Genomic DNA, 25705 nt, shown 5'->3' on the forward strand with positions numbered 1-25705 from the left:
ATGTAATTAAGTGGGAACCACTAATTAACCCCTATTCTATGTCATAATTAAGTGAAAATCACTAATTAACCCCTATCCTTTACTGTAATTAAGTGGAAACCACTAATTAACCCCTATCCTTCAATCTAATTAAGTGGAAACCACTAATTAACCCCTATCCTTCAATCTAATTAAGGGGAAATCACTAATTAACCCCTATTCTATGTCATAATTAAGTCAAATCCATTAATTAACCCCTATCCTTCACTGTAATTAAGTGGAAACCACTAATTAACCCCTATCCTTTACTCTAATTAAGTCGAATCGATTAATTAACCCTTATCCTTCAATGTAATTAAGTGGAAACCACTAATTAACCCCTATTCTATGTCATAATTAAGTCGAATCGATTAATTAATCCCTATTTTTCAATGTAATTAAGTGGAAGCCATTAATTAACCCCTATCCTTCAATCTAATTAAGGGGAAATCACTAATTAACCCCTATTCTATGTCATAATTAAGTGGAAACCACTAATTAACCCCTATTCTATGTCATAATTAAGTCCAATCCATTAATTAACCCCTATCCTTCAATCTAATTAAGTGGAAACTCAACTAATTAACCCCTATCCTTTACTGTAATTAAGTCAAATCGATTAATTAACCCTTATCCTTTAATCTAATTAAGTGGAAACCACTAATTAACCCTTATCCTTCACTCTAATTAAGTCCAATCCATTAATTAACCCTTCTCCTTTACCCTAATTAACGTAATTAGTGTAATTAACCCCTATTAATTAAGCCCGAAGCACTAATTAAGCCCTAATGACCCCTCCCCCCCCTCATCAGAGGTCACCGTTGGTCCTAATGAACCCCTTCGTTAACGAAAGGCTCCAAACGAAGGGCGGAACATTCCGGAAAGGGGCAAAAAAAAGAGGGGGGGGGGAGGGGGGAGGGGAAGATGCAAATGAGGACCTTCGGAGAGGGCTTTAAAAGGCTCTGAGATGGCTCCGTGGTGGCACCACTGAGGTCTCCATCATGGACGCCAACGTGGCCTTCAGCCTTCTGCTCCTCTGCCTTCTGCTCCCAGGTGGGTCCTCACCCTCCCCCGAGGACCTTCTGGGGTGGTGGTGGCCATGGGGGGTCCTCCAGGAGGTCCTCCAGGAGGTCCTCAAGGAGGTTCTCAAGGGGTTCCTCCAGAGGTTCCTCCAGGGGTTCCTCAATGGTTCCTCAATGGGTTCCTCCAGAGGTGCTTCAATGGGTCCTCAATGAGGTCCTCCAGAGGATCCTCCATAGGTTCTTCAATGGGTCCTCAATGGGTTCCTCCAGGGGTTCTTCAATGGGTCCTCAATGAGGTCCTCCAGAGGTTCATCCATAGGTGCTTCAATGGGTCCTCAATGGGTCCATCCAGAGGTGCTTCAATGGGTCCTCAATGAGGTCCTCCAGAGGATCCTCCATAGGTTCTTCAATGGGTCCTCAATGGGTCCTCAATGGGTTCCTCCAGGGGTTCTTCAGTGGTTCCTCAATGAGGTCCTCAAGGGGTTCATCCAGAGGTGCTTCAATGGGTCCTCAATGAGGTCCTCAAGGGGTTCCTCCAGAGGTTCTTCAATGGGTCCTCAATGGGTATTCAATGGGTCCTCAATGGGTTCTTCAATGGGTCCTCCATGAGGTCCTCCAGAGGTTCATCCAGAGGTGCTTCAGTGGGTCCTCCATGAGGTCCTCAAGGGGTTCATCCATAGGTTCTTCAATGGGTCCTCCATGAGGTCCTCAAGGGGTTCCTCCAGAGGTGCTTCAGTGGTTCCTCAATGAGGTCCTCAAGGGGTTCCTCCATAGGTGCTTCAATGGGTCCTCAATGGGTCCTCAATGAGGTCCTCAATGGGTCCTCAATGGGTTCCTCCATAGGTGCTTCAGTGGTTCCTCCATGAGGTCCTCAATGGGTTCCTCCAGAGGTGCTTCAATGGGTCCTCCATGAGGTCCTCAATGGGTTCCTCCATAGGTGCTTCAATGGGTCCTCCATGAGGTCCTCAATGGGTTCCTCCATAGGTGCTTCAATGGGTCCTCCATGAGGTCCTCAATGAGTCCTCAATGGGTTCATCCATAGGTGCTTCAATGGGTCCTCCATGAGGTCCTCAAGGGGTTCCTCCAGAGGTTCCTCAATGGTTCCTCCATGGGTTCCTCCAGAGGTTCCTCAATGGGTTCCTCCATAGGTTCCTCCAGAGGTTCTTCAATGGGTCCTCCATGGGTTCCTCCCCCCGTTCCTCACCATCTCATCTTCTTTCTCCTCAGGCCTCCGCGCGGCCGTGACCCTGGTGGAGAGCGGCGGTGGCCTCGTGGCCCCTGGAGGGTCCATGGACCTCATCTGCAAAGGCTCCGGCTTCACCTTCAGCAGCTTCGGGATGGAGTGGGTCCGTCAGGAGCCCCAGAAGGGCCTCCAGTGGGTCACGGGGGTCACCAACGGTGGTGGCACCTCCTCTGCGCCGTCGGTCAAGGGGCGCTTCACCATCTCCAGGGACAACGGCCAGAGCACGGTGACGCTGCGGATGACCAACCTGAAGGCCGAGGACACGGCCACCTACTACTGCGCCAAAAGTGCTCACGGTGACCTCCACCCGGTGGGGGACCCCACAAAAAACCAACCGGGACCTTCTCAACCCCAACCGGGACCTTCTCAAACCAACCGTGAAGGTTTCAACCCATCTGAGGTGGCTTCAAGCCAACCGTGACCTTCTCAAGGCAACCGTGACCTTCTCAAGGCAACCGTGAAGGTTTCAACCCATCTGAGGTGGCTTCAAGCCAACTGTGACCTTCTCAAACCAACCGTGACCTTCTCAAACCAACCATGACCTTCTCAAGGCAACCACAAAGGTTTCAACCCATCTGAGGTGGCTTCAAGCCAACTGTGACCTCATCAAGGCAACCATGACCTTCTCAAGGCAACCATGAAGGTTTCAACCCAACCAGGACCTCCTCAAGGGAACCATGAGCTCCTCAAGCCAACCATGAAGGTTTCAAGGCAACCATGACCTCCTCAAGCCAACCATGACCTCCTCAAGGCAACTGTGACCTCCTCAAGGCAACCATGAAGGTTTCAATCCAACCATGACCTCCTCAAGCCAACCAGGACCTTCTCAAGGCAACCATGACCTCCTTGAGGCAACTGTGAAGGTTTCAACCCATCTGAGGTGGCTTCAAGGCAACCATGACCTTCTCAAGGCAACCATGACCTTCTCAAGGCAACCATGAGCTCCTCAAGGCAACCATGAAGGTTTCAAGCCAACCATGACCTTCTCAAGGCAACTGTGACCTCCTCAAGGCAACCATGAGCTCCTCAAGCCAACCAGGAGCTCCTCAAGGCAACCGTGACCTCCTCAAGGCAACCATGAGCTCCTCAAGGCAACCATGAAGGTTTCAAGGCAACCATGACCTCCTCAAGGCAATGAGGACCTCCTCAAGCCAACCAGGACCTCCTCAAGGGAACCATGACCTCCTCAAGGCAATGAGGACCTCCTCAAGCCAACCAGGACCTCCTCAAGGGAACCATGACCTCCTCAAGGCAACCATGACCTTCTCAAGGCAACCGTGACCTCCTCAAGGCAACCATGACCTTCTCAAGGCAACCGTGACCTCCTCAAGGCAACCGTGACCTCCTCAACCCAACCATGACCTCCTCAAGGCAACCATGACCTCCTCAAGGCAACCATGAGCTCCTCAACCCAACCATGACCTTCTCAAGGCAACCATGAAGGTTTCAACCCATCTGAGGTGGCTTCAAGCCAACCGTGACCTCCTCAAGGCAACCGTGACCTTCTCAAGGCAACCATGACCTCCTCAAGGCAACCATGACCTCCTCAAGCCAACCGTGACCTCCTCAAGCCAACCATGACCTTCTCAAGGCAACCATGACCTCCTCAAGCCAACCGTGACCTCCTCAAGGCAACCATGACCTTCTCAAGGCAACCATGAAGGTTTCAACCCAACCAGGACCTCCTCAAGCCAACCATGAAGGTTTCAAGCCAACCAGGACCTTCTCAAGCCAACTGTGACCTTCTCAAGACAACCGTGAGCTCCTCAAGGCAACCATGAAGGTTTCAACCCATCTGAGGTGGCTTCAAGCCAACCGTGACCTTCTCAAACCAACCGTGACCTTCTCAAGGCAACCAGGACCTTCTCAACCCAACCAGGACCTCCTCAAGCCAACCGTGAAGCCTTCAACACATCTGAGGTGGCTTCAAGCCAGCCGTGACCTCCTCAAGCCAACCATGAAGGTTTCAAGCCAACCGTGACCTTCTCAAGGCAACTGTGACCTCCTCAAGGCAACCATGAGCTCTTCAAGGCAACCATGAAGGTTTCAAGGCAACCGTGACCTCCTCAAGGTAACCATGAAGGTTTCAACCCAACCATGACCTCCTCAAGGGAACCATGAGCTCCTCAAGCCAACCATGAAGGTTTCAAGGCAACCAGGACCTCCTCAAGGCAACCATGACCTTCTCAAGGCAACCATGAAGGTTTCAACCCAACTGAGGTGGCTTCAAGGCAACCGTGACCTCCTCAAGCCAACCGTGACCTTCTCAACCCAACCATGACCTTCTCAACCCAACCATGAAGGTTTCAACCCATCTGAGGTGGCTTCAAGGCAACCATGACCTCCTCAAGGCAACCGTGACCTTCTCAAGGCAACCATGAGCTCCTCAAGGCAACCAGGACCTCCTCAAGGGAACCATGAGCTCCTCAAGCCAACCGTGAAGCCTTCAAGCCATCTGAGGTGGCTTCAAGCCAACCGTGACCTCCTCAAGCCAACCATGAAGGTTTCAAGGCAACCATGACCTCCTCAAGGCAATGAGGACCTTCTCAAGGCAACCATGAAGGTTTTAACCCAACCAGGACCTCCTCAAGCCAACCATGACCTCCTCAAGGCAACCATGAAGGTTTCAAGGCAACCATGACCTCCTCAACCCAACCATGACCTCCTCAAGGGGACCATGAGCTCCTCAAGCCAACCATGAAGGTTTCAAGCCAACCAGGACCTTCTCAAGGCAACTGTGACCTCCTCAAGCCAACCATGACCTCCTCAAGGCAACCGTGACCTCCTCAAGGCAACCATGACCTCCTCAAGGCAACCATGAAGGTTTCAAGGCAACCAGGACCTCCTCAAGGCAATGAGGACCTCCTCAAGCCAACCAGGACCTCCTCAAGGCAACCATGAGCTCCTCAAGGCAACCAGGACCTTCTCAAGGCAACCATGAAGGTTTCAACCCAACCATGACCTCCTCAAGGCAACCATGAGCTCCGCAAGGCAACCGTGACCTCCTCAAGGCAACTGTGACCTTCTCAAGGCAACCATGACCTCCTCAAGGGAACCATGAGCTCCTCAAGGCAACCATGAAGGTTTCAAGCCAACCAGGACCTTCTCAAGGCAATCATGACCTCCTTGAGGCAACCGTGAAGGTTTCAACCCATCTGAGGTGGCTTCAAGGCAACCATGAGCTCCTCGAGGCAACCATGACCTTCTCAAGGCAACCATGAGCTCCTCAAGGCAACCATGAAGGTTTCAAGGCAACCATGACCTCCTCAAGGCAATGAGGACCTCCTCAAGCCAACCAGGACCTCCTCAAGGCAACTGTGACCTCCTCAAGGCAACCATGAAGGTTTCAACCCATCTGAGGTGGCTTCAAGCCAACCATGAGCTCCTCAAGCCAACCGTGACCTCCTCAAGGCAACCATGAAGGTTTCAAGCCAACCATGACCTTCTCAATGCAACTGTGACCTTCTCAAGGCAACCATGAAGGTTTCAACCCATCTGAGGTGCCTTCAAGCCAACCATGACCTCCTCAAGGCAACCGTGACCTCCTCAAGGCAACCAGGACCTCCTGAAGCCAACCATGAAGGTTTCAAGCCAACCATGACCTCCTCAAGGCAACTGTGAAGGTTTCAACCCATCTGAGGTGGCTTCAAGGCAACCATGAGCTCCTCAAGGGAACCATGACCTTCTCAAGGCAACCATGACCTCCTCAAGGCAACCATGACCTTCTCAAGCCAACCATGAAGGTTTCAAGGCAACTATGACCTCCTCAAGGCAACGAGGACCTCCTCAAGGCAACCATGAAGGTTTCAAGGCAACTATGACCTCCTCAAGGCAACGAGGACCTCCTCAAGGCAACCATGAAGGTTTCAAGCCAACCAGGACCTTCTCAAGGCAACCAGGACCTTCTCAAGGCAATCATGACCTCCTTGAGGCAACCGTGAAGGTTTCAACCCATCTGAGGTGGCTTCAAGGCAACCATGAGCTCCTCGAGGCAACCATGACCTTCTCAAGGCAACCATGAGCTCCTCAAGGCAACCATGAAGGTTTCAAGGCAACCATGACCTCCTCAAGGCAACCATGACCTTCTCAACCCAACCATGACCTCCTCAAGCCAACTGTGAAGCCTTCAACCCATCTGAGGTGGCTTCAAGCCAACCGTGACCTCCTCAAGCCAACCATGACCTAAGGCTTCAACCCCTCTGAGGTGCCTTCAACCCAACCATGACCTCCTCAAGCCAACCGTGACCTTCTCAACCCAACCGTGACCTTCTCAACCCAACCATGACCTCCTCAACCCAACCGTGACCTCCTCAAGCCAACCGTGAAGCCTCCAACCCACCTGAGGTGCCTTCAAGCCAACCGTGACCTCCTCCAGGCGCCGGCGGTGGCTCTCGAAGCCCTCCGTGACCCTCTGAAGGTGGACGCGGTGGATTTTGTGCCCCTCTGTGTCACCGTGGGTGGTACCGGTGGTGCTACTGCTCCTCACGGCGGTGCCGGCGGCGACAAAAACGCTGTCCACCCCCACAATATGGCCGCTTCTCCTCTTGAGGACCATTCGGACCTCCAATTTGGGGCCACTTTTCCCTTTTTTAGGGCCATTTTGGCCGCAAAAATGGACATTTTTGGCCCACGTGGACCCAAATCTTCGTCTTTTTCCCCCATTTTAAGGCCCTTTTGACCCCGCGATGGACATTTCTCCACCTTCTATGGACCTTCTCCCCTCCAAAATGGCCGTTTCTCCTCTTTATACCCATTTTCACCCCAAAAAGTTGGACTTTTTGCGCCTTTTATGACCTTTTCACCTCAAATTTTGGGGCTTTTTGGACTCTTTTCCCTCATTTTATCCCAAATATTCCCATTCTTTGTCCTTTTTTGCCCATTTTTGACCCAAAAATCATCATTTCTCCACCATTTATGGTCATTTCTCCACCATTTATGGTCATTTCGACCCCAAATATTGCGTTTTTTTCCTCTCAATTCCCATTTTTACCTCAAATATTTGGACTTTTTCCCCTCTTTTCCCTCATTTCATCCCAAATATTCCCATTCTTTGTCCTTTTTGCCCATTTTTGACCCAAAAGTCATCATTTCTCCACCATTTATGGTCATTTCTCCACCATTTATGGTCATTTCTCCACCATTTATGGACCTTTTGACCTCCAAAATGGCCGTTTCTCCTCTTTATGTCCATTTTGACCCCAAATCTTTGCCCACTTTTCCTTTTTTAGGGCCATTTTGCCCCAAAAATCCACATTTTTGGCCCACGTGGACCCAAATTTGGACATTTTTTGCCTCTTTTGACCATTCTTGACCCAAATCTTCGTCTTTTCCCCCATTTTAAGGCCCTTTTTGACCCCACGATGGACATTTCTCCACCTTCTATGGACCTTCTGACCTCCAAAATGGCCGTTTCTCCTCTTTATACCCATTTTCACCCCAAAAAGTTGGACTTTTTTCACCTTTTATGACCTTTTTCCCCCAAATATTTCATCATTTCACCATTTTTCGTCCTTTTTCCCCCAAATATTCCATCATTTTACCATTTTTCGTCCTTTTTCCCCCCAATATTTCATCATTTCACCATTTTTTGCCCTTTTTCCCCCAAATATTTCATCATTTCACCATTTTTTGCCCTTTTTCCCCCAAATATTTCATCATTTCACCATTTTTCAGCCTTTTTTCTCCCTTTATTCCCACATTTTTACACTTTTTGACCTTTTCCCACTTTTTTAACCTTTTTTTCCCCACATTTTTCCCTTCAAACCCCCAAATCCCCTCATTTTCCGCCCAAATTCCTGCGTTTTCTCCATCTCTCTCCGTTCCCTTCACTTTACGCCCATTTTTCCCCCAAATCTTTGCATTTTTTGACCTTTTATGGCGTTTTTCCTTCAAATTTTCAATATTTTTCCATTTTTTCCCCTTTTTTTCCCGTTTTTCTCCGTTTTTCCCCCATTTTCCCACCCGATGCCCTCAAAGAACCCTGAAGGACCCCAAAGTGATGCCTTTGAGATACCACCACTTGGGCGCATCCCAACTTTTTTTGAGGAATAACCGCTTTTTGGGTGGGCGAAAGGGGTGAAAAATGGTGAAAAATGGGGTTTTTCAGCCCAAAATGACCCAAAAGGAGGAGTTTTTGGACGGGGAGGGACGGCCATCGCCTCACGGTGGGAATGGTGGTGGTATCGACGCGTGGGGCTCCGGGACCATCGTCACCGTCTCCTCCGGTGAGTCCTTCTCCACACCCATTTGGGACCTTTTTCACCCCAAATTTTGGTCCCCGGGAGGGGCGGAGACTTCATTTTGGGGTCCAAAACGCCCATTTGAGGGCGTTTGGGAGGAGGTTTCCACCTCGAAGCCCACTCCGAGGGTGGTTTTGAGGGTCGAGGGGGGGAAAAAGGGGTCGAAAAGGATCATCTTTCGGTGGTTTAGTGGTGGATGGAGGTGGGAAATGGAGAATTGAGGTCGGAAAGGGCGAATTTAGGGCAAAAAGTGGTGAATTTAGGTCAAAATTCGGTGAGTTTAGGTCAGAAAGTGGCGAATTTAGGTCAAAAATTGGTGAATTTAGGTCAAAAAATTGGTGAATTTCAAAATTTGGTCAATTTAGGTCAAAAAATGGTGAATTTAGGTCCAAAATTCGGTGAATTGAGGTCAAAAAATTGGTGAATTTCAAAATTTGGTGAATTTAGGTCAATAGGTGGTGAATTTAGGTCAAAAAATGGGGAATTTAGGTCGAAATTTGGTGAATTTAGGTCAGAAATTGGAGAATTTACGTCGAAATTTGGCGAATTTAGGTCAAAATCCAGTGAATTTAGGTCAAAAAATGGTGAATTTCAAAATTGGTCGAATTTAGGTCAAAATTTGGCGAATTTAGGTCAAAAAATGGTGAATTTAGGTCAAAAATCGGTGAGTTTAGGTCAAAAATGGTGAATTTAGGTCAAAAATTGGAGAATTTAGGTCAAAAAATGGCGAATTTAGGTCAAAAAGTGGTGAATTTAGGTCAAAAAATTGGTGAATTTCAATATTTGGTTAATTTAGGTCAAAAATTGGTGAATTTAGGTCAAAAAATGGTGAATTTAGGTCAAAAAATTGGTGAATTTCAGGATTTGGTGAATTTAGGTCAAAAATTGGAGAATTTAGGTCAAAAAATGGTGAATTTAGGTCAAAAAATGGTGTATTTAGGTAAAAAAATTGGTGAATTTCAAAATTGGTCGAATTTAGGTCAGAAATTGGTGAATTTAGGTCGAAATTTGGTGAATTTAGGTCAGAAATTGGAGAATTTAGGTCAAAAAATGGTGAATTTAGGTCAAAAAATGGTGAATTGAGGTCCAAAATTGGTGAATTTCAAAATTGGTCGAATTTAGGTCCAAAAGTGGTGAATTTAGGTCAAAAAATGGTGAATTTAGGTCAAAATTCAGCGAATTTAGGTCAAAAAGTGGTGAATTTAGGTAAAAAATCGGCGAATTTGGGTCCAAAATTGGCGAATTTATGTCAAAAAATGGTGAATTGAGGTCCAAAAATGTTGAATTTCAAAATTCGGTGAATTTAGGTCCAAAATTGGTGAATTTATGTCAAAAAATGGTGAATTGAGGTCCAAAAATGTTGAATTCCAAAATTCGGTGAATTTAGGTCCAAAATTGGTGAATTTATGTCAAAAAACGGTGAATTGAGGTCCAAAATTGGTGAATTTCAAAATTCGGTGAATTTAGGTCAAAATTTGATGAATTTAGTTCAAAAAATGGTGAATTTAGGCTAAAAATTGGAGAATTTAGGTCAAAAATCGGCGAATTTAGGTCAAAAGTGGGAAATTTAGATTTAAAAATGACAATTTTAGGGTCTTTAATAATTAAATTAATGAAATTCAATTAATTAATTACAATTAAATTAAATTAATTAAAATTAAATTAAATTAACTAAATTAATAAAATTAAATTTAATCAATTAATGTAATTTTATTCATTTATTTAATATTATTTCATATTAATTTTATCAATTTAATAAAATCTATTAAATTAATTCATTTCTATTTAAATCCAAATTTAATTTAATTTAGATTTAAATTTAACTTTAATTTATTAAATGAAAAATTTTATAATTTATTTTATATTGAATTTAATTTATATTTATCAATTAACGAATTTTCCTCCAAATCTCTCAATTTTGGAGCCCAAAATTTTGCTCCCATCCGGAAAATTCTTAAATTCGATGCTCAAATGCTTTAAAATTTCAATTTTTTGGTCAAATTTGGGCTTTTTTTTTGCCGAGAATGAAATTTTTTGGCTCAAAACGATTAAATAATGAATTTCAAAGTCCACTTTTTGAAAGCGAGGCTGCCAAGATGGCCGCCGCGCAGGTGTTGACCCAAAATAACCGCTTTTAACCCCAAAGCGGTTTCGAAAACAACAGAAAAAGGAGAAGTTTTGGGGCCCTTTATGACTCAGTTTCCCCTTTTTCGCTTATTTTTTTTTTCCTCTTGTTTTGAATTTGAACCTCAAAAAATTCCGAATTTGGAGCCAAAAATTCAACGAAGCGAAATTTGAACCGAAATTTAAGGTGGAATTTGCATTTGGAGGGGAAAAAATAAATAATGGGGATTTTAATCAAAATTTGAATCAGAATTTCGATTCGATGTTAATTTTAGGGTTAATTAATAGAAATTTTAATCCAAATTTGGAGTCGATATCAATTTTAGGGTTAATTAATGGACATTTTAAGAGAAATTTTGAGTCGATTTTCATTTTAGTATTAAATAATGGAGATTTTAATCGAAATTTTAATCAAAATTTTATGGTTTTTGATTTGATGTTAATTTTAGGGTTAATTAATAGAAATTTTAATCAAAATTTCAAATAAATGTTAATTTTAGGGTAAATTAATGGACATTTTAATCGAAATTTTGAGTCGAGGTTCATTTTAGTATTAAATAATGGAGATTTTAATCGAAATTTTAATCAAAATTTCAATCAGAATTTCGATTCGGAGTTAATTTTAGGGTTAATTAATAGAAATTTTAATCCAAATTTCGAATCAATGTTAATTTTAGGGTTAATTAATGGACATTTTAATCAAAATTTCGAGTCGAGGTTCATTTTAGTATTAAATAATGGAGATTTTAATCGAAATTTTAATCAGAATTTCGATTTGGAGTTAATTTTAGGGTTAATTAATAGAAATTTTAATCCAAATTTCGAATCAATGTTAATTTTAGGGTTAATTAATGGACATTTTAATCAAAATTTCGAGTCGAGGTTCATTTTAGTATTAAATAATGGAGATTTTAATCAAAATTTTAATCAGAATTTTGATTTGATGTTAATTTTAGGGTTAATTAATGGACATTTTTTTAATGGACATTTAATTAATGGACAATTAATACCGATTTTAATGGTGATTAATACGAATTTTAACAGAAATTTGCAGTAAATCGCATTTTATAGTAATTAATATTAATAATTAATAATAATTAATAATAATTAATAATAATTAATAATGATTAATGACATTTCTAATATGAATTATTAGAAATCTCCGCTATATATTCGCTTTAATCGCCATTAATCGCCACTTTTTTAGCACTTTAATTGATTTCAATAGGAATTGATTGGAAGTTAATCGGAATTAATAGGAATTTATTAGCGTTTAATAAGAATTATTAGGAATTTATTCGAATTTAATAGGAATTAATAGGAATTTATTAGCGTTTAATAAGAATTAATAGGAATTTATTCGAATTTAATAGGAATTAATTGGAATTTAATAAGAATTAATAGGAATTTATTCGAATTTAATAGGAATTAATAGGAATTTATTAGCGTTTAATAAGAATTAATAGGAATTTATTAGGATTTAATAGGAATTAATAGGAATTTATTCGAATTTAATAGGAATTAATAGGAATTTATTAGAATTTAATAGGAATTAATAGGAATTTATTAGAATTTAATAGGAATTTATTAGGGTTTAATAGGAATTAATAGGAATTTATTAGAATTTATTCGCATTTAATAGGAATTTATTAGAATTTAATAGGAATTAATAGGAATTGATCAGAATTTCAAAGGAATTAACACTTTATTGGGATTCAATGGGGGTTTTGGGAGAACTTAATGCCATTTAATGGCATTTATTGGGAATTATTCGGAGGGATTCGGAGGATTTAATGGGAATTAATGGATTTTATTAGGATTTTATTAGGATTTAATGGGAATTAATGTCCGTTCCTTCGCATTTAATGGGATTTATTTGGATTTATTCGGACTTAATTGGATTCGAATTAAATTCGGATTTATTGGGATTGAAGGAGCTTTAATCGGAGCTGAGAGAATTTAAGGAGAATTTATTAGGATTTAATGGGAATTTATTAGAATTTAATGGGATTTATTAGGATTTAATGGGAGTTTATTAGGATTTAATACAATTTATTAGGATTTAATGGGAATTTATTAGGATTTAACGAGATTTATTAGGATTTAATACAATTTATTAGGATTTAATACAATTTATTAGGATTTAATGGGAATTAATGGGGATTTAATGGGATTTATTAGGATTTAATGGGAATTAATGGGGATTTAATGGGATTTATTCGGATTTAATGGGAGTTTATTAGGATTTGATACAATTTATTAGGATTTCACGGGAATTTATTAGGATTTAATGAGATTTATTGGGATTTAATGGGAATTTATTAGAGTTTAATGGGAATTTATTAGGATTTAATACAATTTATTGGGACTTAATGGGAATTTATTCGGATTTAATGGGAATTTATTCGGATTTAATGGGAATTTATTAGGATTTAATGGAATTTATTAGGATTTAATGGGAATTTGTTAGAATTTAATGAGATTTATTAGGATTTCGTGGGAATTTATTGGGATTTAATGAGATTTATTGGGATTTAATGGAATTTATTAGAATTTAATGGGAATTTATTAGGATTTAATGGGATTTATTAGGATTTAATGGGCATTTATTGGGATTTAATGGGGATTCAATGGGATTTAATGGGATTTAATGGGCATTCCTGGGGCCGATTGGGCTCCAATGGCCATTAATCACCGCTAATTACCGCTCTATAGGGTCTATACTGGTTTATACTGGTCTGTACTGGTCCAGACTGGTCGGTACTGGTCTATACTGGTCCGTACTGGTTGGCTACTGGCCCGTACTGGTCTATACTGGTGCAGTACTGGTTCGATACTGGTCCGTACTGGTCTATACTGGTTGGCTACTGGTCTGTACTGGTCTATACTGGTCCATACTGGTCCGTACTGGTTGGCTACTGGTCTGTACTGGTCCATACTGGTCGGTACTGGTTGAGTACTGGTCCTGTACTGGTCCGTACTGGTCTATACTGGTATGGGAGAGCCTATACTGGTCCATACTGGTCCCATACTGGTATGGGAGAGCCGGTACTGGTCTATACTGGTATGGGAGAGCCTATACTGGTCTATACTGGTCCCATACTGGTCCCATACTGGTATAGGAGAGCCGGTACTGGTCTGTACTGGTTGGTACTGGTTGGCTACTGGTCCGTACTGGTCCATACTGGTCCAGTACTGGTTCGATACTGGTCCATACTGGTCGAAACTGGTTGGGTACTGGTCCTGTACTGGTCTGTACTGGTCTATACTGGTATGGGAGAGCCTATAGTGGTCCGTACTGATTCCATACTGGTATGGGAGAGCCGGTACTGGTCTATACTGGTCCCATACTGGTCCCATACTGGTATGGGAGAGCCTATACTGGTCCATACTGGTTCCATACTGGTATAGGAGAGCCCATACTGGTCTATACTGGTCCCATACTGGTATAGGAGAGCCGGTACTGGTCAATACTGGTCGGTACTGGTTGGCTACTGGTCCGTACTGGTCCATACTGGTCCGTACTGGTTGGGTACTGGTCCTGTACTGGTCTGTACTGGTCGGTACTGGTATGGGAGAGCCTATACTGGTCCCATACTGGTATGGGAGAGCCGGTACTGGTTCGTACTGGTCTATACTGGTATGGGAGATCCTATACTGGTCTGTACTGGTCCCATACTGGTATGGGAGAGCCTATACTGCTCCATACTGGTTCCATACTGGTATGGGAGAGCCTATACTGGTCTATACTGGTCGGTACTGGTTGGCTACTGGTCGGTACTGGTCCATACTGGTCGAAACTGGTTGGCTACTGGTCTGTACTGGTCCTGTACTGGTCTATACTGGTATGGGAGAGCCTATACTGGTCTGTACTGGTCCCATACTGGTATGGGAGAGCCTATACTGGTCTATACTGGTCCCATACTGGTATGGGAGAGCCGATACTGGTCTATACTGGTCCCATACTGGTATGGGAGAGCCGATACTGGTCTATACTGGTCCCATACTGGTATGGGAGAGCCGATACTGGTCTATACTGGTCCCATACTGGTATGGGAGAGCCGGTACTGGTCTATACTGGTCCTATACTGGTCCCATACTGGTATAGGAGAGCCGGTACTGGTCCATACTGGTCGAAACTGGTTGGGTACTGGTCCTGTACTGGTCTGTACTGGTCTATACTGGTATGGGACAGCCTATACTGGTCCCATACTGGTCCCATACTGGTATAGGAGAGCCGGTACTGGTCTATACTGGTCGGTACTGGTTGGCTACTGGTCTACACTGGTCCATACTGGTCCGTACTGGTTGAGTACTGGTCCTGTACTGGTCTGTACTGGTCTATACTGGTATGGGACAGCCTATACTGGTCCATACTGGTCCCATACTGGTATGGGAGAGCCGGTACTGGTCGGTACTGGTTGGCTACTGGTCTATACTGGTCTATATTGGTTGGGTACTGGTGTATACTGGTCCATACTGGTATGGGACAGCCCGTACTGGTCCGTACTGGTGTGGGGCAGCCGATACTGGTCCCATACTGGTCTATACTGGTCGGCTACTGGTTCATATTGGTTGAAACTGGTGGGATACTGGGGCATACTGGTCGGTACTGGTCCGATACTGGTTGACTACTGGTCTGTACTGGTCCATACTGGTTTATACTGGTCTATACTGGTCTATACTGGTCCATACTGGTCTATACTGGTCGGTACTGGTCTGTACTGGTTATAACTGGTGGGTTACTGGGTCAGTACTGGTCCATACTGGTCCATACTGGTCCATACTGGTCCATACTGGTGCGGAGCCGCCGCTCTGTGGGATTTCGCTCGGAAAAAAACGATGGAATTTGGGCCAAAATTTGGGTGAATTTGCACAAAATTGGGGAAATTTGGGGCCAAAATGTGGATTTTTCACCCTAAAATGATGGAATTTGGGGAAAAAAATGGGGGTTTGGGGTCAAAAATGGACTTTTTTCACCCCAAAATTTGTCGGACCTCAAAACGTGCATTTTTTTGCCCTCAAAATGCCACAAAATGAGGATTTTCGTGTTCAAAAATGTCAATTTTTGTCAAAAATGTCAATTTTTGTGCCCAAATGAGGACTTTTTGCCCAAAAACGACCCTTTTTGCCCCAAAAATGACCCTTTTTGAGGCGAACTGATGGGATTTGGACCCCAAATGATGGTTTTTTTTGCCCCAAATCGTTGGGTTTCGCCCCAAAATACCCCTCTTTCACCTTTTCCGGGGGGTCCTTCGCCCCCAAAATGGGGCGTTTTGCCCCAAAATGACGAATTTCGCTCCAAAATGCGCATTTTCGGCACCGAAATAACAAATTTTCCCCCCAAAAAATGTGGTTTTTAGGAAAAAGGGGGAATTTCGCACCAAAAATGAGGACTTTTGCCCCAAAACCGCATTTTTCCGCTCCGAAACGATGAAATTTGTGCTAAAAACGTGAATTTTGGGGTCAAAATCGATGACTTTTCCACCAAAATTAATGTTTTCCACCAAAAATGATGACTTTCGTCGCCCCGAATGATACCTTTTGCCCCAAAATCGGCCTTTTTCACCCCAAAACGCAGTTTCGACACCAAAAATTGAGGTCTTTTGCAGCAAAACCACAGAATTTGGGTCAAAATTTGGGTTTATTTGCCCAAAAATGGGGGTTTTTGGGGCTAAAAACGTCGTTTTTTGCACTAAAATGACGGAATTTCCGCTAAAAATGGGGATTTCGGGGTGAAAATTGATGACTTTTGTACCAAAATCACCGTTTTTGACCCCAAACGAAGTGTCGGACCTCAAACCGCGCATCTTCTCGCCATGAAATGGTGGTCTTCAAGTCCAAAAACCTCTATTTTCGCGCTGGAATGAGGTCTTTTAGACCCAAAAATGACCATTTTTGACCTAAATTGAGGTTTTTTTGACCCAAAATGATGTCTTTTGACCCCAAACCACCTCCTTCCCCCCAAAAAGTGGTGGTAGACCTCAAAACACGTTTCTTCTCGCCATGAAATGATGGTCTTCAGGTCCAAAAACCTCTATTTTCATGACCAAAGGAGATGTTCCACCACCAAAAATGACCATTTTTGACCCAAAATGATGGTTTTTTGACCCAAAATGATGTCTTTTGACCCCAAACCACCTCCTTCCCCCCAAAAAGTGGTGGTAGACCTCAAAACACGTTTCTTCTCGCCATGAAATGATGGTCTTCAGGTCCAAAACCCTCTATTTTCATGACCAAATGAGATGTTCCACCACCAAAAATGACCATTTTTGACCCAAAATGATCTCTTTTGACCCCAAACCACCTCCTTCCCCCCAAAAAGTGGTGGTAGACCTCAAAACACGTTTCTTCTCGCCATGAAATGATGGTCTTCAGGTCCAAGAACCTCTCTTTTCATGACCAAATGAGATGTTCCACCACCAAAAACGACCATTTTTGACCCAAAATGATGTCTTTTGACCCCAAAACCCCTTTTTCACCCCAAAACGACGCCTTAGACCTCAAAACACGTTTCTTCTCGCCATGAAATGATGGTCTTCAGGTCCAAAAACCTCTCTTTTCATGACCAAAGGAGATGTTCCACCACCAAAAATGACCATTTTTGACCCAAAATGATGGTTTTTTGACCCAAAATGATGTCTTTTGACCCCAAACCACCTCCTTCCCCCCAAAAAGTGGTGGTAGACCTCAAAACACGTTTCTTCTCGCCATGAAATGATGGTCTTCAAGTCCAAAAAGCTCTATTTTCATGACCAAAGGAGATGTTCCACCACCAAAAACGACCATTTTTGACCCAAACTGATGGTTTTTTGACCCAAAATGATGTCTTTTGACCCCAAACCACCTCCTTCCCCCCAAAAAGTGGTGGTAGACCTCAAAACACGTTTCTTCTCGCCATGAAATGATGGTCTTCAGGTCCAAGAACCTCTATTTTCATGACCAAAGGAGATGTTCCACCACCAAAAATGACCATTTTTGACCCAAAATGATGTCTTTTGACCCCAAACCACCTCCTTCCCCCCAAAAAGTGGTGGTAGACCTCAAAACACGTTTCTTCTCGCCATGAAATGATGGTCTTCAGGTCCAAAAACCTCTATTTTCATGACCAAAGGAGATGTTCCACCACCAAAAATGACCATTTTTGACCCAAAATGATGTCTTTTGACCCCAAACCACCTCCTTCCCCCCAAAAAGTGGTGGTAGACCTCAAAACACATTTCTTCTCGCCATGAAATGATGGTCTTCAGGTCCAAAAACCTCTATTTTCATGACCAAAGGAGATGTTCCACCACCAAAAACGACCATTTTTGACCCAAACTGATGGTTTTTTGACCCAAAATGATGTCTTTTGACCCCAAACCACCTCCTTCCCCCCAAAAAGTGGTGGTAGACCTCAAAACACGTTTCTTCTCGCCATGAAATGATGGTCTTCAGGTCCAAAACCCTCTCTTTTCATGACCAAAGGAGATGTTCCACCACCAAAAACGACCATTTTTGACCCAAACTGATGTCTCGCCCTCTCCAGATGTCCCCCGCCCCCCTCGCCTCTTCCCGTTGGCCCTTTGCGCCGTCCCTCCGTTGAGTCCCACCTACACCGTGGGTTGTTTGGCCACGAGCTTCATCCCGGAGGAGGTGACCTTCTCCTGGCGAGATGCCACCAACCGAAGCGTGGACCAAGGCGTGGTGACCTTCCCGGCGGTGGGCAGGACGGCCACCAGCCGCCTTGGGTTGTCCTACCTGGAAGGGAAGAGTCGGCAACCGTTCTTCTGCCGCGTCGACCACCCGCAAGGAGGAGCCGTCCTGGAGGTCTCCAACCCTGGTGAGTGTCCTTCAACCTTCTCCACCACCTCAGAGCTTCAACCTTCTCCTTCAAAGGTCTCCTTCCACCTTCTCCACCACCTCAGAGCTTCAACCTTCTCCTTCAAAGGTCTCCTTCCACCTTCTCCACCACCTCAGAGCTTCAACCTTCACCTTCCACCTTCTCCTTCAATGTTCTCCTTCAATGTTCTCCTTCAATGTTCTCCTTCAATGTTCTCCTTCAATGTTCTCCTTCAATGTTCTCCTTCAACGTTGTCCTTCAACCTTCTCCTTCCACCTTCTCCTTCGATGTTCTCCTTCGATGTTCTCCTTCAATGTTCTCCTTCGATGTTCTCCTTCGATGTTCTCCTTCAATGTTCTCCTTCAATGTTCTCCTTCAAAGTTCTCCTTCCACCTTCTCCTTCCACCTTCTCCTTCCACCTTCTCCTTCCACCTTCTCCTTCCACCTTCTCCACCACCTTCTCCTTCCACCTTCTCCTTCCACCTTCTCCTTCCACCTTCTCCTCCACCTTCTCCTTCAATGTTCTCCTTCAATGTTCTCCTTCAATGTTCTCCTTCAATGTTCTCCTTCCACCTTCTCCACCACCTTCTCCTCCACCTTCTCCTTCCACCTTCTCCTTCCACCTTCTCCTTCCACCTTCTCCTCCACCTTCTCCTTCAATGTTCTCCTTCAATGTTCTCCTTCAATGTTCTCCTTCCACCTTCTCCTTCCACCTTCTCCTCCACCTTCTCCACCACCTCAGACCTTCAACCTTCTCCTTCCACCTTCTCCTTCCACCTTCTCCTTCCACCTTCTCCTTCAATGTTCTCCTTCAATGTTCTCCTTCAATGTTCTCCTCCACCTTCTCCTTCCACCTTCTCCTTCCACCTTCTCCTTCAATGTTCTCCTTCCACCTTCTCCTTCCACCTTCTCCTCCACCTTCTCCTTCCACCTTCTCCTTCAATGTTCTCCTTCCACCTTCTCCTTCCACCTTCTCCTCCCACCTTCTCCTTCCACCTTCTCCTTCCACCTTCTCCTTCAACGTTCTCCTTCAATGTTCTCCTTCAATGTTCTCCTCCACCTTCTCCTTCCACCTTCTCCTTCAATGTTCTCCTTCCACCTTCTCCTTCCACCTTCTCCTTCCACCTTCTCCTCCACCTTCTCCTTCCACCTTCTCCTTCCACCTTCTCCTTCAATGTTCTCCTTCAATGTTCTCCTTCCACCTTCTCCTTCCACCTTCTCCTCCACCTTCTCCTTCCACCTTCTCCTTCCACCTTCTCCTTCAATGTTCTCCTTCAATGTTCTCCTCCCACCTTCTCCACCACCTCCTCCTCCACCTCTCACCACCTTCTCCTCCCCTTTTCCCACCAAGGTTCCGCCCCTTCGCTCCCCACCGTCACCCTCCACCCTCCATCCAAGGAGGACTTCCAAGGTCCATTCCGCAACTCCACCCTCCTCTGCCAAATCCGCTCCTCCCGGCACCTCCAGGTCCGCTGGTTGAAAGATGGGACCCTCCTCAAGGAAGGAATCACCACCGAGAACCTGGTGGACAACCACCGAGGAGCTTCGGTGGTCAACAGCCGCTTGAGCGTCACCGAAAGCGAGTGGGACGCCGGCGCCGTCTACACCTGCCAAGCGGAGGAGGAGCTCCGGAACACCAGCAAAGCCCTGGAATGTGGTTGTAAGTGAAGGTCCCACCATGAAAGGGCCTCGGGGTGGGGTGGGACCATCTCAAAATCCAAAAATTCGAGGTGGAACCATCTCAAAAGGCATCAAATGGAGGTGGAAACATCTCAAAAGGCATCGATTGGAGGTGGAAACGTCTCAAAGGGCATCGATTGGAGGTGGAAACATCTCAAAAGGCATTGATTGGAGGTGGAAACATCTCAAAGGGCATCGATTTGAGGTGGAAACATCTCAAAAGGCATCGATTTGAGGAGAAACCACCTCAAAACTCATCAATTTTGAGGAGAAACCACCTCAAAACCCATCATTTTGAGGTGGAATCATCTCAAAAGTCATCGATTCGAGGTGGAAACATCTCAAAAGGTATCGATTTGAGGTGGAATCATCTCCAAACTCATCAATTTGAGGAGAAACCATCTAAAACTCATCATTTTGAGGTGGAAACATCTCAAAAGTCATCGATTTGAGGAGAAACCACCTCCAAACTCATCATTTTGAGGTGGAATCATCTCCAAACTCATCATTTTGAGGAGAAACCACCTCCAAACTCATCATTTTGAGGTGGAATCATCTCAAAATCCATCAATTTGAGAAGAAACCACCTCAAAACTCATCAATTTGAGGTGGAACCACCTCCAAACTCATCAATTTGAGGAGAAACCACCTCAAAACCACCTCAAAACCACCTCAAAACTCATCAATTTGAGGTGGAATCATCTCAAAATCCATCAATTTGAGGAGAAACCACCTCCAAACTCATCATTTTGAGGTGGAACCATCTCCAAACTCATCAATTTGAGGAGAAACCACCTCCAAACTCATCATTTTGAGGTGGAAACATCTCAAAACTCATCAATTTGAGGTGGAATCATCTCAAAAGTCATCGATTCGAGGTGGAATCATCTCAAAATCCATCAATTTGAGAAGAAACCACCTCCAAACTCATCATTTTGAGGAGAAACCACCTCAAAACCACCTCAAAACCACCTCCAAACTCATCATTTTGAGGTGGAATCATCTCCAAACTCATCAATTTGAGGTGGGACCACCTCCGAACTCCTGGATTTTGAGTGCCCCCACCGCCACCCCCTTCCATCCCCGCTGGGTCCCCCCCTCAAACTTCTCCCTTTGGGCCTCGTTTTCCCTCAGATGGGACCTCCACGTGCGTGGAGGACATCTCCGTCCAGGTCATCGCGCCGTCTTTTGCCGACATCTTCCGAGACAAAGCGGCCACCTTGACCTGTAAGGTGTCCAACCTGCCCGGCGTCGAAGGTTTGGTCATCTCCTGGAGGAAAGAGAGCGGCGAGAAGGTGGCAACCAAGACATCTCCTCAGGTCCTACAACCCAACGGCCTCTTCGGGGTGGAAGGGACGGCCACCGTCTGCGCCGACGAGTGGGACAACGGCGACGCCTACGTCTGCCGCGTCACTCACCCCGAGCTCCTCTTCCCCACCGAGGCCACGCTCCAGAAGACCAACGGTGAGGCCTTCAGGAGGTCCTCGCGGTGGGGTGGGAGCGGCAATCCAGCTTTTGACCCCACCAAAAATCCACCTTTTGGACCTCAAAATCCACCTTTTGGACCTCAAAATCCACCTTTTTGACCCCAAAATCCACCTTTTTTACCTCAAAATCCACCTTTTTACCTCAAAATCCACCTTTTGACCTCAAAATCCACATTTTACCTCAAAATCCACCTTTTTGACCCCAAATCCACCTTTTTGACCTCAAAATCCACCTTTTTGACCCCCAAATCCACCTTTTTTACCTCAAAATCCGCCTTTTTGACCCCCAAATCCACCTTTTTACCTCAAAATCCACCGTTTTGACCCCAAAATCCACCTTTTTGACCCCAAATCCACCTTTTTGACCTCAAAATCCACCTTTTTGACCCCCAAATCCACCTTTTTTACCTCAAAATCCACCTTTTTGACCCCCAAATCCACCTTTTTACCTCAAAATCCACCGTTTTGACCCCAAAATCCACCTTTTTGACACCAAAATCCACCTTTTTGACCTCAAAATCCTCCTTTTTGACCCCAAATCCCCCTTTCTGACCCCAAAATCCACCTTTTTACCCCAAATTCCCCTTTTTGACCCCCAAATCCCCCTTTCTGACCCCAAAATCCACCTTTTTGACCTCAAAATCCTCCTTTTTGACCCCAAATCCCCCTTTCTGACCCCAAAATCCACCTTTTTTACCTCAAAATCCACCTTTTTGACCCCCAAATCCACCTTTTGACCTCAAAATCCACCTTTTTGACCCCCAAAATCCACCTTTTGACCTCAAAATCCACCTTTTTAACCTCAAAATCCACCTTTTTGACCTCAAAATCCACGTTTTTGGCCCCAAAATCCACCTTTTTTACCTCAAAATCCACCTTTTTTACCCCAAAATCCACCTTTTTGACCCCCAAATCCACCTTTTTGACCCCAAATCCCCCTTTCTGACCCCAAAATCCACCTTTTTACCCCAAATTCCCCTTTTTGACCCCCAAATCCACCTTTTTACCTCAAAATCCACCTTTTTTACCTCAAAATCCACCTTTTTGACCCCCAAATCCACCTTTTTGACCCCAAATCCCCCTTTCTGACCCCAAAATCCACCTTTTTACCCCAAATTCCCCTTTTTGACTCCCAAATCCACCTTTTTACCTCAAAATCCACCTTTTTTACCTCAAAATCCACCTTTTGACCTCAAAATCCTCCTTTTTGACCCCAAATCCCCCTTTCTGACCCCCAAAATCCACCTTTTTACCCCAAATTCCCCTTTTTGACCCCCAAATCCACCTTTTTAACCTCAAAATCCACCTTTTTTACCCCAAATCCCCCTTTCTGACCCCAAAATCCACCTTTTTACCCCAAATTCCCCTTTTTGACCCCCAAATCCACCTTTTTTACCTCAAAATCCACCTTTTTGACCTCAAAATCCTCCTTTTTGACCCCAAATTCCCCTTTCTGACCCCCAAATCCACCTTTTTTACCTCAAAATCCACCTTTTTGACCCCCAAATCCACCTTTTTGACCTCAAAATCCTCCTTTTTGACCCCAAATCCCCCTTTCTGACCCCAAAATCCACCTTTTTACCCCAAATTCCCCTTTTTGACTCCCAAATCCACCTTTTTACCTCAAAATCCACCTTTTTTACCTCAAAATCCACCTTTTTGACCCCCAAATCCACCTTTTTGACCTCAAAATCCACCTTTTTGACCCCCAAATCCACCTTTTTGACCTCAAAATCCTCCTTTTTGACCCCAAATCCCCCTTTCTGACCCCAAAATCCACCTTTTAACCTCAAAATGCCCCTTTTTGACCCCCAAATCCACCTTTTTACCTCAAAATCCACCTTTTTGACCCCCAAATCCACCTTTTTACCTCAAAATCCACCTTTTTTACCTCAAAATCCACCTTTTTGACCCCCAAATCCACCTTTTGACCTCAAAATCCTCCCTTTTGACCCCAAAATCCACCTTTTTACCTCAAAATCCATCTTTATGACCCCCAAATCCCCCTTTTTTACCTCAAATCCCCCATTTTGACCCCAAATCCACATTCTTGACCCCAAAATCCCCCTTTTCGACCCCCAAATCCACCTTTTTTTACCTCAAAATCCATCTTTTGGCCCCAAATTCCCCCTTTTTACACCAAAATCCCCCTTTTAGACCCCCAAATCCCCCTTTTAGACCCCAAAACCCACCTTTTTACCTCAAAATCCATCTTTTTTACCCCAAAATCCCCCTTTTTGACCCCAAAATCCCCCTTTCAGACCCCCAAATCCACCTCTTCACCCCCAAATCCCCTTTTTGAACCCCAAATCCCCCTTTTGACCCCAAAATCCACATTTTTCACCCCCAAATCCACCATTTTTAAACCCCAAATCCCCCTTTTTTACACAAAAATCCACCTTTTTTGACAACAAAATCCACATTTTCGCCCCCAAATCTCCCTTTTTGACCCCAAATCCACTTTCTGGACCCCCAATTCTGGACCCCCAATTCCTCTCCAAAACCACCATAAATTCACCCAATTCCTCAATTTCTTCCATAAAACAAAATCAAATCCACTCAATTCCCCAATTTCTTCCCCAAAACCAAATCAAATCGATTCAATTCCCCAAATTCTTTCTTAAAATCAAATTAAATCGATTCAGTTCCCCAATTTCTTCCCTAAAACCAAATCAAATCCATTCAATTCCCCAATTTCTTCCTTAAAACCAAATCAAATCGATTCAATTCCACAATTTCTTCTCCAAAACCACCATAAATTCACCCAATTCCTCAATTTCTTCCCTAAAACCAAATCAAATCCATTCAATTCCCCAAATTCTTCTCCAAAACCACCATAAATTCACCCAATTCCCCAATTTCTTCCCTAAAACCAAATCAAATCCATTCAATTCCCCAATTTCTTCCTTAAATCCAAATCAAATCGAATCAATTCCCCAATTTCTTCCCTAAAACCAAATCAAATCCATTTAATTCCCCAATTTCTTCCTTAAATCCAAATCAAATCGATTCAATTCCCCAATTTCTTCCTTAAATCCAAATCAAATCGATTCAATTCCATAAATTCTTCTCCAAAACCAAATCAAATCGATTCAATTCCCCAATTTCTTCCCTAAAACCAAATCAAATCCATTCAATTCCCCAAATTCTTCTCCAAAACCACCGTAAATTCACCCAATTCCTCAATTTCTTCCCTAAAACCAAATCAAATCCATTCAATTCTCCAATTTCTTCTCCAAAACCAAATCAAATCGATTCAATTCCACAAATTCCACTCCAAAGACCATCATAAATCCATTCAATTCCCCAAATTCTTCCCTAAAACCATCATAAATTCACCCAATTCCCCAATTTCTCCCCCAAAACCCACTCAAATCGCCCCCAATTTTCCGATCCCTCCCCTTTTTCCCCCCCTTTAACCCAACCCAAACCCCTTCCGAGATCCACATCCGCTTCCTAATTCCTTTTTTTCCCCTTCGGATCCCCTCCAGGTCGCGACACCAAAGCTCCTTCCGTCTATATTTTCCCCCCTCCCGCGGAAGAACTCTCCACCCGCGAAGTCCTCACCCTCACCTGTTTGGTGAAGGGCTTTAACCCTCCGGATCTCTTCGTCCGGTGGCTCCGTAACGGAGAACCTTTGGCCGCCACGGACTACGTCACCACTCCGCCCATTCCCGAATCCCAAATTCCCGTCTCCTACCTGACCTACAGCTCTTTGACCGTCGGAGGAGAAGATTGGGCCGGCGGCAACGTCTACACCTGCGTCGTTGGCCACGAAGGTCTTCCGCTCCAAATCCTCCAGAAATCCGTGGATAAAGCTTCCGGTAAACCAACAGCCGTCAACGTCTCCTTGGTTCTCTCCGACGCCGCCGGAGTTTGTTACTGAGTTGGGATCCCAACCGCTAAAAGAGTCCATTTGGGGGTTAATGTTGAGGGATTGGAGGATTTTTTGGGGGGTGGGAAGAGGAGGAAAAGTGGTGAAATGAGCGCAAAAAGTCATTAAATGAAGGCGAAAAGTCATTAAATTAATCCAAAATGTCATGAAATGACCCGAAAAGTTATTAAATGAA

The 25705-nt window shown here is 44.3% G+C and overlaps 2 long non-coding RNA genes and 1 gene segment (V, D, J or C); 2 read left to right on the forward strand and 1 right to left on the reverse strand.

Annotated features, from left to right (window-relative positions):
- Positions 1 to 927: 927 nt before the first annotated feature.
- Positions 928 to 25705, forward strand: LOC104064061 (Ig mu chain C region-like). The segment is given in 8 exon segments: positions 928 to 1071; positions 2268 to 2572; positions 6741 to 6762; positions 8454 to 8507; positions 18175 to 18468; positions 19820 to 20128; positions 21283 to 21612; positions 25127 to 25705. Coding segments are annotated over 8 exon segments (1761 nt in total).
- On the forward strand, positions 8822 to 10106 carry LOC128850172 (uncharacterized). Its single transcript, XR_008447580.1, has 3 exons — positions 8822 to 8990; positions 9197 to 9216; positions 9259 to 10106. It is a non-coding gene; the product is annotated as an uncharacterized LOC128850172 (long non-coding RNA).
- On the reverse strand, positions 21575 to 23366 carry LOC128850173 (uncharacterized). Its single transcript, XR_008447581.1, has 3 exons — positions 23312 to 23366; positions 22408 to 22427; positions 21575 to 21684 (listed from the first exon to the last, which is right to left on the reverse strand). It is a non-coding gene; the product is annotated as an uncharacterized LOC128850173 (long non-coding RNA).

The sequence above is a fragment of the Cuculus canorus genome, chromosome 39 (genome assembly GCF_017976375.1).
Source record: "Cuculus canorus isolate bCucCan1 chromosome 39, bCucCan1.pri, whole genome shotgun sequence".
NCBI lineage: Eukaryota > Metazoa > Chordata > Aves > Cuculiformes > Cuculidae > Cuculus > Cuculus canorus.